The following is a 12,281-nucleotide window of genomic DNA, read 5'->3' on the forward strand; positions in this document are numbered from 1 at the left end:
AAACCCAGCTGTGGGCAAGCCTGGAGGCAGCCCACCCTAGGGGACTGAGACCCCAACCTGGGGGAAGATTGGTGGAGGGAACAGATAAGCCAAAGGATAGGATCCAGAGGAGAGGCTGGGCTTAATGAAGGTTTGGGGGGTTGGAAGAGTCTCAAATTAGGGTACCAGGAACAGTCGGGCAGATGGGAAGGAGGTGGGGGATGTGGAAAAGGCTACCTGACAGAGGGCGTGGCCTGTGCAAAGGTCCTGTGCTGGGAGTGGCCAGATGTGTGCTTCAGCGCAAGCAAGTTGTAAAGAGACAGCAAGCCTTGCAATGGGTTGGAAGCGTTTGAAATGCTAAATCCCCAGGGGTCTTGCCACCTCTGCAGCCTCTGTGGGGTAAATGCTGTGTGAGGGAAAAGATAGGTGATGGAGAGGCCAGGAAGTAGCTCAGCTAGTACGGTGTTTACTTAGCATGCAAGAAGCCCCAAGTTCCATTCCCATCACCACACAAACCAAGCACTTGTCACCCCAGCACTCTGGAAGTGGTGGCAGGAGGATCAGAAACCCAAGATTATCTTTGGCTACACAGCAAGCTCAAGACCAGCCTGGCCCTATCTTTAAAAAAAAATAAAGTCATGGAAGAGATTAAGAGATCTCTAGGATACAGAAGGAAAAGGCTTGTGAATCATGGGAATGCCAATACCCAGCTTAGAAAGCTCTGGGGTCCTGCAGAAGTGCCTGTCAGGGAGGGGCCCAGGGAGCCTAACTTAGAGCATACGGCAGGTCCAGCGCAGTGGACGCTCAGAGAGAGTGTGAGGGGTGAACCCTGGTGCTAGCAGTGTCTCGTCAACCTGTGGTGGGTGCTGCCGGAGGGGGCTGGGGCTTCTGGGAGTGCCTGGCTCAATCCCTGCTTCTCCTTCCTCAGCAACTACACGGCGCTGCTGGGAGTGTGGATCTATGGCTTCTTCGTGCTCACGCTGCTGGTCCTGGACCTGCTCTATTATTCCGCCATGAACTACGACATTTGCAAGGTTTACCTGACCCGGTGGGGCATCCACGGACGGTGGATGAAACAGGACCCCCGGCGGTGGGGGAACCCTGCACGAGCCCCTCGGCCAGGACAGCCGGCCCCGCAGCCGCAGCCGCAGCCTCCCCCGGGTGCCCTGCCTCCAGCCCTCCAGGCCGTCCACACGCTTCGGGGAGACACACACAGCCCACCCCTGATGGCCTTCCAGAGCTCATCCGCCTGGTGAGTGTCTGCAACAAGAGTCTGGGTGGACTCTCTTGTTAACTGCTGCTGCTTTTGGATCACGGGGGTCACCTGGCTGTTTTTTGCCCTTACTGTTTGCCTAGGAGACACACGTGTGTCTAGGGGAGAAGCTGAAAAGACAGGTTGTCACTTGAGTTTCCTAATTGCCGAGGTGAAAGGAGAAGTTTTGGTGGTCTGGTCAAAGGAAAGATTGGGGAAGATCAGGGATTGGGGAAGAGTTTCCAGCATGAGGTCAGGAAATAAATCTCAACTCTATTCTTTAGTTCTTTTTCCATACCTACCTGGAGGTGACTCGGGAGGGCTGTCCCGTGGAGGCTCAGCAGAGAGAAGGCTGCTGGTAAGGGAGGTGATGCATCAAGGGCTTTGAGGACAGCGTGTCCGGCCTCATCTGGGCAGCTGTCATCTCTGCCCTTTGCCAGTCTGATGTTGATGGCAGCGTTGCTGCCTAGAGCTGAGGGCTTTGAAAGCACGTGTCTCATGAGGTCAACTCACCCAAAGGACAGAGACAAACATGCCTGCTCTTGGGCCCAGGATCAGGGGTGGGCAGGGTCTGGGGCTTGAAAAGTAGCTGTGGTCCCAGACTCTGAGCACGGCATCCCTGGGGGGTCGCATCCCAGAGCCCAGGCTGCAAGGTCATCTTGAGCCCTCTTGCTGGTGACCTGCCTGTCCCAGCACGGTGACCACTGGGCTCTGTGGCCACCTACACCTCCCAGCATAGAGACCACTGGGCCCTGCAGAGGACCGACCGGCCCACGCCTGGCTGTGCCGCTTCCCACCACTGCAGTTTCAGACTGCTATGTCACCCTTCAGCCTTCCAGTCCCCGTGAGAAGCCAGGCGTACCCTAACTTGGGTTATTCCGGGGTGCCCGGCACATAGTAGGCACACAGCAAACCTTGGCTGTTTCTCCTGGGAGGTACGGGCGAGCTTGTTAGCCACTTCTGGAGCAGCTCCCAGGTAGCGACCTTTTCAATAATGAATGGCGTGAATAATTAATCAGATGCACTTACAGCCCCTTGTGCTTACGGACCGAGTAACTGCCTGTCTATCATGCGGGAGACAGCCACTGCCTGACTTCCTTTGGATGAGCTCCGGGCTGACTCCTGTGGTAGGAGGCGAGGATGGGGAGAGCAGCCATTCAGGTGGAAAGCAAGCCCCAGACCCAGGGAAAGGTAGACAGTGAGCAGTCCGGTCACTGTGCCTAACGGCGGGGCTTCCCAAAGTATGCACCCCGTGTCTGTTACCACAGAACACTCTGCGCAGAGCCCACGGGCCAAGAGGGCCTGGTGGGGGTGCCTTTGGGCGCCCCCGTCTGAGAACCATCTTGGTGTGGCCAAGCTTTAGTTGGAATGGGCCTCCTCCACCCTCTTCTTTTGGGGTGCCTACCTGCTGCCCAGGAGGGCGATGAAGGTTACCCAGTGTTCTGTAATCTCAGCTGGAGCGTTTGCCTACCTGGAGGCCCAAAGGACCTGGAGATGTACCGAGGCCCCACCTCTGCTCCCGACGTCCCTGGCTTAGCTGCCGAGTGCTCCCCCTTCCAACACTGGTTTTCACCACCGTGAACGTGCTATGCGCTGGCTGTATGCCAAGTGCCCTGCTGTACCTTTGGGGTGCGGGAGTAGAAGAGGTGGCAGGGGTGTGCCCAGAGCTTGGAATTGTACAGAACCTAGAGTCTGAGGGAGAGTGTCAGTCTGGCCATTTGGGACATTACATACTGTAAGCCCCAGCTGTCTCTGCCTTCCTGGTTTCCTCTTGGGATTTGGGAAGTTGTGCCTGAGGCCACCTGGTTGCCCATTCAAACCATGGCCCAGAAGCCCATGGGGCATGATGTATTGGGATGGAATGTTCTAGTCACTGGCCACATTCACACACCACTTCCCAGTCCCTTTCTGCCCTTGGATGTGCAGTGATGTAGCATGGGGCTTCAGCTTTTCAGAGGAGAAGCAAGGGGAGAGAGTTGGACAGCCATGTGAAGACCTTCTCCTTTGGCACCCCAGGGTCCCCTGGGAGACTAGAGGGGCCGGGTGCAGAACTCTTGGAGATATCTTCTGAGCTCAGCCTGCAGCTTTTCCCTCTTCATCCTGACTTGCATAGAAGACCTCAGCATCTTGGCTGGCCAGCTCCCTGGCTTCTCTGGCACATGGCTTCCCCTTGCTGGGGCACAAGGTCTCCAGAGGAGAAGCCAAGAGGGTGATCGTGGCAGACCCATTTGTCACCTTGCCCCTGGGGAGGCTTTCGGTCAGCTGAGCTGAGCAATAGGTTCGGGGCATCTAGGGGAGACTGAGGCTCAAGGCCACATGGCCAGCTGGGCAGGATGTAGATGCAGGTAGCTGTGGTCTCAGCTACCCAGCTCTAGGGCCCACCTGCCCTGCTATAGGGGAAACAGGGGAAAGCTGTACCATGGGCCACCCAGCTAGCAGCGGGGCCACTACTGGGCCTATGGCTTCCGGGGGAGGGGCTTGGTAAGTGACAAGCCCTGGGCAGCCCCTAAGTTGAGGCTTCCGCAACAATATTAGAGATCCAGGGACTGTGGCACAGTCCTGATCCCTCAAACCTTATGAATAGTCACTCTGTTATTCCATCTCACTCTTGAGCCATGTGACTGCCTGGCTGAAGGCAAACCCAGGTGCCAAATTAAACAGCCGGGTATATGGAGCTTCGGCCGGTTGTCCTGCCCTGTGTCCCTGAGTTAGGGAGTAGTGGAGCCAAGGGCGAGTCGGAGACTCGCTGCCTTCATTGAATTTGACAGAGAAACTTTTGTTCAGATTCCCCAACTCCATCTCTGTTCAGGTGACCGGAAACTCAGCTCCCTGAGACCCCAGCACCCTCCACACCTTGAATCTCTCTTTACCCTCCCTGGGGGGCTCTGCCTTCCTCAGGCAGAAGTGCTCCATCCTCTTCCTTGACTGCATATTGCAGCGGTTACTGTACCCAGACCAGCCCCCTACCCAGGCTTTTAGGTTTCCTCTGTCTCCTGCTGAAAGTCCCAGCAGCTTGTTTTCTTGTGGTTTCTGGAGGTTCCAGGCTCTCAGCCCATGTTGGGGCTGCCTGCGGCTCATAGCAGATGCTCAGGGAGTACGCTCAGACAGGTCATCAGACAGGTCCTCACCTCACAGATTGGGAAACCGAGGCCCAGTCAGTGTGGGCTTGGGTCATGCGGGTGCTAGGGACAGAGCTGAAACGTGAATGACTCAGGAGCTGAGTCACTGAAAAGCCCACCACAGTATGTGTGAATCTCACAAAGCCCCCTGGAGCCCTCTGTGTTCCTGAAGAGACTCCTCTTCCCAACAGCTGCTCACTGTTTTATCCCCTCCAGGGGAGGTGAGGCCTCTGAATCTTGGGACTTTTCTGTGTCAAGATTCTGTCCGCTGATTTCCCTGTCCAGCGCTCCGCCATTTATGTCTGTAGACCAGGAAAGTGAGGCCCATAGTGAAAGGGTTAGACTAACTTTGTAACCTGTATGTCTTCTAAAGCCTATAGTTTTGAGTTTTAGGTTCAGGTTAAGCTAAAGTCTCTTAGTACCTTTCCAGAGAATGGAAAAATGTGACCCTATCTATGAGGACAGATAGAAAAAAGGCAAGCAAGCAATGACCTTCACTCAGCAAAAAGAAAAACTCCTGTCTTTGAGATACCATTTCTTAGCAACAAACCTAGACTTCTTCTGAGTAGCTTTTGACCTCCAGCCAAAAGTCTGTAGCCCCTAATCTTCAAGGATGAGCTAACCACCCCCACCTTCAATTGCAGCTGCATCCACACTTGGCAGGACTGGCCAAGCTTGAGCACCTAAGACTAACCAATTATCTTACTTTATAGCTTCCTCATCCAATCCTAAATTGCCAAGACTGCAACTTCAAATCTCCCGCAATTTTTCTTTTAAAAACCTAAAGGCCTTTGTCTCCGGGTGCCACTCTTTGCTGACCAGCAGGGGTGACCCCATTGCGCAATGGTTAATAAACCTCTTGCTTTTGCAACAAGTCTTGGTCTGGGGGAGTTTCTGGGAAGGGTACGATCTTGAACGCCTGAGCTGTGAGACCCCAGGTCTTACAATAGCAATTGGGTGACTGGCCCTGGGTCAGTCAGAAGGTCAGCTGTCAGCATTTGAATGCAGGTGGACTGCCTGAATGCTCAGCCCAGGCTGCTAGCCACCTTGCTCCACACTGAGGCGAGAGCCTCCTGCCTGTCTCCCTGCCCTATTCTTTTTCCCTCAGAGCAGAGTGACACTTTAAAAATGGAAATCAAAACCAGCCAGTGGAATCAAAATCCTCTTCGCTTTTGCTCACCCTGCACAGCGGCCTCGGGGGCCTTAACAAATGCTTCCGATCTAACAGAACACCTCCTCCCATGAAAATCTGGGGGGCTGGCTCCCTTCCTTCCACCAGGTGCATGGCCAGAGTCTCCATCCAGGAAGACTGTCATCACACCTCCCCTCCACCTCCTCCACACCCCCCCCACGCATCACACCCTACTCGCTCGCTACACACTCGTTTGGTCCCCTTTATATGTTACCACCACCTGGCAGTGTGTCCGGTTTCCTGTTTGCTGTCTGTCTTTTTGTCTGTCTGTCTGTCCCATGGGAAGGGAATCCTGGAAAGCCGAACTCTTGGGAGCTCCAGCACTGAGGAAAAACACCCAGCTCATGGTAGGCACACACGAATGCCCTGTGTCTGTTGGGATGGTGAGTTGAAGGCTCCCCCGTGAAGGTCAGCTCAGAGAATTAACCACGGAGTGTACAGCAGGCTGAGGGTGTAGACCTGCACAGCTCCCACGAATGGGGCCACAGACTGTCCCCAACAGCCCGAAGCATGAATGTCCTCAGGCCACCCCAAGAAACTGAGGCCCAGGGAGAGAACTACAGTGGCCTAGAGCCTGGGCAGGATGTAGAATTCAGGGTGGCTGATGTCTGAGCCAGTGTCCGGGAATGTAGGCCCCTTCCCTACTGGGACATCTGCCTCCTCAGACGGCTGGGACATCCAGACAGCTGAATGTGTCACCAGCTGGAGGGCTGGATTCCCTTAGTGGGCTTCACCCATCCCTGGAAGGACTCTAAGTGTTCCCCAAACCACAGGAAGCCTAGGGCTCCAAGAAGCCCTCTCTGGCTTGGGGACAGCAGTGATCTGAACTCAACCTGGACTCCTGCTGTTCCAGCCTCTTCCTGAAGGCTAAAGAGACCTGACGGATTGTCCTGGTTCGTGCTAGGCCCAGGGCCCTGGCTTTCGGTGTCTTTATTCTTTCTCTTATACCAGCACCAAGGATGTTCCAAGCACGAAGCAGACACCTGCCTACCCACTCACCTGCTCACCCACAGGCCCACCTGCCCACCCACCTGCACACTCATCCTGACAGTCCACCTACCAGCTAACCACGTGCCCTTCACCTGGTCTATCCTTCCCACCTCAGAAGGCCAGGGCAGTGCAGCCAGGAAGCATTCATGCTTATTTCCAGTCAGTTTCACCCCCCCATGCCCATCCCCCCATCTCCTGGTCAGACTCTTAGCAACCTGGCAGGGCTGAGAGCAGCTGTCTCGGGATTGGACCAGTGGGGAACCTCAGGCCAGTCATTTAGCTTCTTGGAGTCTCTGTGTTCTCGTATGTGAAATGGGTGCAAACCAGATCACCTCGTAGACTCCTAGGGAGGATTCCAGCGGTCCAGGTATGGTCAGTTTCTCAGTGAACACGAATTATTATTATTGCTGCTGTTATTTAAATAGTAAACGATAGAAAAGGGGAAAGCCACCTGGCCCACCTGGCTGCTGTTCAGTTTCCTGCTGTCCCTTGTGCCTGCTTTTTTGTGCTTCCTGCAAGGATGTTTCAGGGATTTTGCATTCTAGCTTTATTCACAGTAAATTGGCCATTATCATGCGAATTTCCTTAATGTCTCTAAACATCATTTTAGCATCTACTTAGTTTCCCACAGAGCGACATTTAAGACAGCTCACACTTTTTTTTTCTTTTGCTGTGACAAATAGCAGTGACAGTGGCAGGTCCACTGGGAAACAAGGGGTGCACGAAAACACCTCACTGGTTCTGGCCCTTCCCCTCAATGAGTTACTTCCTCCTAACGGACCCCAGGCAGAAAGGAGCCTGAGTCTGAGGTGACAGTCTGATGGCTCTTTTCACAGCTGTGCAATGCCTGGTGGCACTACAGATGGGCTCCTGAAGCAGCTCTGGGGCGCTATCTCTTTAATTGTCACGGTTTTGTTATTAATCCGTTCTGTTTCCTCTCTCTGTCTATTTTACTGCGCCTCTAAGAGCGTTGATAATTGTCTCCGTTTCCATAAAGCAGCCCTTATTTCTCAGAACTTGGTTCCTTGGGGTTCTCCAATACTCCCTCTTATTGTTTCCTAAATACATTTTAAATTAACTTTCAGTCAAGTTGCTTTTCTGGAAAACCAGGGCTTGCCCTGAGTGGCCCAGCTCAGGCTGGGTACTCAGTGTCCCGCACACTGTGAGGTTCCCAGCCCCGTGACAAGAGTGTCCAGAAACACAGTGGGAATTTGGGAGGCTCTCATTAAAAGGCAAAAAAAAAAAAAAAAAAAAAAAAAAAATCAAACTAATCATCAAGCTGATTAAATACACTGTAATGGACACGGAGAGGCTAACCCTTCAAAAGCCCACACTTCCTGTTAGGTTTCTGTGTTGGCTGCGGCTGTGCTGTCCCTGGGTTAGGGAATGTATGAACTGGTCCGGCATGTCTGCCCAGGAGATATCTACAGATGGGCTGGCCCAGGGCATCTTTTCTGCATTTAATGACAATGAGCTGGGGTGTTACATCTCAAAAGCAGGCAGTATGGGCTTTGCCCATACTGCTGGGACTCAGCTAGTGGGCGGGGATTATGTTGGTACCTGAGGGCAGGGTGTTTGGTGCTTGCCAAGTCCTTCCCTGTCACCAGGCTGAGAAAGCAAGACTGGCCTCTCTTTCTCTACTGTCGGATCCTTTGTCCCCGAAGGGACCACAGTAGGCTTCTCTTCCTAGACCCAGCCTGCTCCTGTGCCAGCCTCCATGGTGGCAAGGCTTCCACAGACACCACAGACCCTTACTTGACAACCAGTGTCTTTCGGAGGCCGGCTACAGGGTTGAAGCCCTGTACAAAGGGTTAGGAGTCCAGAGCTGAAGAAGGCAGAGCCCAGAGCCCTCACAAGGCCCTGCTGACTCAGAGAAGGCCCACACTGACCTCCTCCCACTTCGCTTGGAAAAATCAATGCCTTCTGTCGAGGGCAAACACACCTCAGAGAAGGGCAGGGAAGTGCTTCAAAGACCACTCCAGAGTGACCTTGATGGGGTGGAGAGGTCTCAGGTGCCTCTTGCAGCCTGAGTTCCCAGCAGACTGCTGGTCTGGAAGGCCAGGAGCAGCATGGGGGGAGGGCAGCCTCTGGGGCTGGATCCCTGAGTCTTTGAGCAAGCCCCTTTCGCCTACCTGGGGAAGCAGGGACTTTGAGAGCCTGCAGGCAGGTCTGTTGGGAGCTTGGCAGCACGGCATCCGTTTCCCAGCTGGCCACCTTCACACTGCTCTGGGGACTGCAGAGACCCAACCTACGCACTTATATGGAACTTTCATTAAAATGTCCTACCTAACGCAGTAATTGTGTAAGTAGAGATGCCAGAACTATGAGTCATTAATAAAGAGGCCTCTCCTAAAGGCCAGGTGTAACCCTCCATGAGGGGAGGGGACACCCCCCCTCCATGCCCATGACAGAATTCCTACAATCCCGATGAGCCACAGCAACCTACTCATGGGAAGGGCCCCAAAGCCCTATCTGCCTGTCTCTTCCCACCCATGGGAGTTGGAGGAAGGGAAGGGACACTGCCCCAAGCCCCACCACAGCGGGAAGTAGAGGACAGCTTGTGTCATTGCTCCTCCAGCCACCTAGGAGAAGGACCATCCCCTTGACCCCTGGATCTCCGTACTACAGCCCCTGCTTCCCCATACCGGCTGCCATTGCTGGAGTTCAGAGAGACTCATCAGCTGGAGCTGGGTATTGTGGCTATGAGCAGGAAAAGCCAGAATGCCTGGCTGTGCGGGACCCACAGCCCCAGCACCTCCAAAGTCTCCGTTACTTTCCAGTCCTTCTCTTCAACACCCCAACCCCAGCCAAGCGACCTACTGGAGACTTAAGGGGACATTAGCTTCCCCTAATCCAGAGACCTTTGGCTGCTACTTCACAGGGAAATAGTCCTTGCACTTCCCCTCTCAACCCCCCCTCCCGTGATCTCCTGACCTGAGCTGCCCAGTGCCCTCCCTAGGTGTTCCCTGACCAGTACCCACCCAGTGTGGGAGTTGGAATCCCCTATCAAACACCTTATTCCATAGGTTGGGGCCAGGGAGGGCTAGTTGACACGCCACCAGAGAAGCACCTCCAAGCCTCCCTCCTGTAATCACCGTGTCCTCCCTCTACTGAGGCCACTTTCATGTTTCTAGAGCTTTGTTGCCTCTCAGAGCTCAAATCCGGGTGCCTGCCGATCGATAGATACATTCATGTAATGGACCGATACTCTGTCCTCCTAAAAGCCATTAGTCAGTCAGTGGCAACAGTGTGTCTCCCAGCTGACAGCAGGAGAGGGGGGCAGAGCTCTTTGTGGTGCCTAGAGACAAGAGCGCATACATAGTCCATTAGTCTGAGACGTCTGAGCTTCCGGCTGGGGGCTGGGGAGGCCAAGTGCCACAGTGGGCAGGTGTTGCCAAGGGGAGCAGTAGCTGTGCTCAGGCCAGCGGTGGGGGCTGTGAGGGCTGTTCTGGAGTGGAAAAGGTGGGTACAGAGCAGGCAAGGGAGCAGAGCAGACTCCAGAGGGGCTTGGGCGTGATGGCATGGTTAGTCACTGTGCTGGGGACAAGGCACTCCGGGTTTCAGGGGAGAAAAGGAGGGGTGGGATGAATCCTGAGGGGCCAGGACAGGTCACAGGTGAAAGGGAGAGATGAGATGCCCAAAGGACAGGTAGGTCTCCAGCAAGCATGGTGACCCAGGAGGAATGCTGGGTAGGTTACCCCCCCCCCCCAAGATGGCTTGTCTCCGGCTGTTCTGGCAGCCATGGACAAGGATGAGGGGTGTTGTCTTTGTGTGTGTGTGTGTGGGGGGGTCTGTGTGTGTATCTGTATGCGTCTGTGTGTGGGTGTGTGAGTTTGTGTGTATATGTGTCAGTGTGCATGTGTGTGTCTGTGTATCCTTGTGTACCATGCAAGGAAGTGAATGTGCTTGGGTTTGACCTTGGATGGAATTTCTTTCCACACCCCACCCCTGCTAAAGAGCAGTAAGAGGGCATCCCAGTTTATTTGTTTTTTAGGTTTGGGGTTTTGTTTGTTTGTTTGTTTGCTGTGATAAAACACTGACCAAAAGTGACTCTGGGAGGAAAGGGTTTATTTGGCTTAGGGATTAAGTCTAGAGAAGCCAGAGCAGGCAGAGACTGCACGAGAACGCTGCTCAGTGGCTTGCTCCCCCTAGCTTGCTCTGCCAGCTTTCTTACACAGCTTAGAGATGACCCCGCCCACAGTGGACTGGGCCCTCATGCAACAGTTAACAAGAAGTGCCCTACAGACATGCCCTCGGGCTGGTCTGATGTGGGTGTTTCTTCAGCTGAGAGCCCTTCCCAGGCAGCCCTAGGGTTGGGTGAAGGTGACCGCCCAAGCTAACCCTGACAGAGAGTCTGATGGGTCCGGGTGACTTACAGGTTGAACTGCAGAAAGCAGAAACAGGTCCCAGCCTGCACTCAGGTCTAAAGGAACATGAGCAGGACCAGTGGGGCCAACCGTCACGGATAATCAGGGACAAGGAGTGACACCCTAGGGGCAGCAGATGATGTTTATTCCACATGATCCACAAGACATAGACCCAAGACTGGGCTGCAGGTCAGGGCTGAAGACGCAAAACAGACCTGATCCCAGCACTTAGTTTCCGAGCCCTAGCAAACTCCTAGTCATCCCTCAGAACCTTACTGAGGCCATTTCTTTGATGGTGGGGGGGGGGCATTTCTTTCGAGGACCATCTCTCCCCATGTCCACTGCAGTTAAGAGCCCTAGCCACATGGTCTGCACCCTGAAAGGAGGAGAACAAGGCCTATCTGAGTCATCAGAGTGCACAGGGCCAGGGCAGAGCCCTAGGCAGTAGTGGGCACCCTATTCTACCCTCCACCCCCTTTTGCCGTTTGACCATGGGCAGCCGTGACCCTCCATGTCTCGGTTCCACCTTTCCACAGAGCCTCCTGACCTTCCTGGGCTGCCAGAAAGAGTGGGACAAGAGTGGGTAAGTGCTTTGAAACCCTTGACGCAGGAGAAGGAGTCTTGATTCCCACGGGGCAGGAGGTGGGCGATTCCAGACAGAGGCCTCCGAGGGACGGGTGGTGCTGAGCGGCAGCTGATGCAGAACACAGGTTTCCTGTTAAAGTGGTACCATCAATTATTGACCAGAGTGACATTAAAAATTAACTGCCAGGATGTTTGTGCTAAAAAGGCCCAAGCCTCCCACAACTGAGAGGGAGAGGCGACAGGAAAGAGGGCAGCCAGAAGGTCTAGAAGAAGGGAGCTCCAGAGGGCACAGCCCACCCTGTACCCTGCTCCCAAGCTGTGATGCCCACTACCGTGTGCCATAGAGATGCCTGGCCCATCCTCCAGGCTGTAACCCGACAGAGGCTCCATGACCAGCAGAATGACGTTCCTTCAGCTGCCAGACAACTTCCTTCTGAAGGAGCGAACAGGGCTCGTGTTCAAGGTCTTTGTCTTGAGACAGTCTCATGTAGGCCAGGCTGGGCCTGGACTTCTGATCCTCCTGCCTCCCCATACGCAGTTTATGTGGTTCCGGGCATGGAGCATGGTCCTTCATGTGTGCCAGGCTAGCCCTCCACCAGCTGACCCACACCTTCATCTCACACATTAAACTCTTCACGGTACCACGACAGAGTAAAAGGACCCTCTCTGCCGACAGCAGCACCATTGTGAGGCCTCACTGTTTCTCTGGGAGACCCAGGGAGGAGTGAAAGGGAGCCAGACCCCGGGTGGAGAGAGGGCGAGTGCATCCCACTTCACCAGCCTCTCAGGTGGGAGTT

General features: G+C 54.4%; 1 protein-coding gene across 3 annotated transcripts in view; it reads left to right on the forward strand.

Moving 5' to 3' along the window:
- The window catches only part of Shisal1 (shisa like 1), a 58,531-nt gene that overhangs the window by 31,550 nt on the left and 14,700 nt on the right, over positions 1-12,281 (forward strand). Inside the window, exons 4-5 of one of the 3 annotated variants that reach the window (XM_055627118.1) lie at positions 908-1,231; positions 11,436-11,482. In XM_055627118.1, the coding sequence (XP_055483093.1) occupies positions 908-1,231; position 11,436 (325 nt within the window). In that variant the 3' untranslated portion in view covers positions 11,437-11,482. Of the gene's footprint in view, positions 1-907; positions 1,497-11,435; positions 11,483-12,281 lie in introns of those variants that run through there. The other 2 variants (XM_055627119.1, XM_055627117.1) reach the window with 2 other exon arrangements.

Source organism: Psammomys obesus, unplaced genomic scaffold (assembly GCF_907164565.1).
Source record: "Psammomys obesus unplaced genomic scaffold, mPsaObe1.curated_primary_1811, whole genome shotgun sequence".
NCBI classification, from domain to species: domain Eukaryota; kingdom Metazoa; phylum Chordata; class Mammalia; order Rodentia; family Muridae; genus Psammomys; species Psammomys obesus.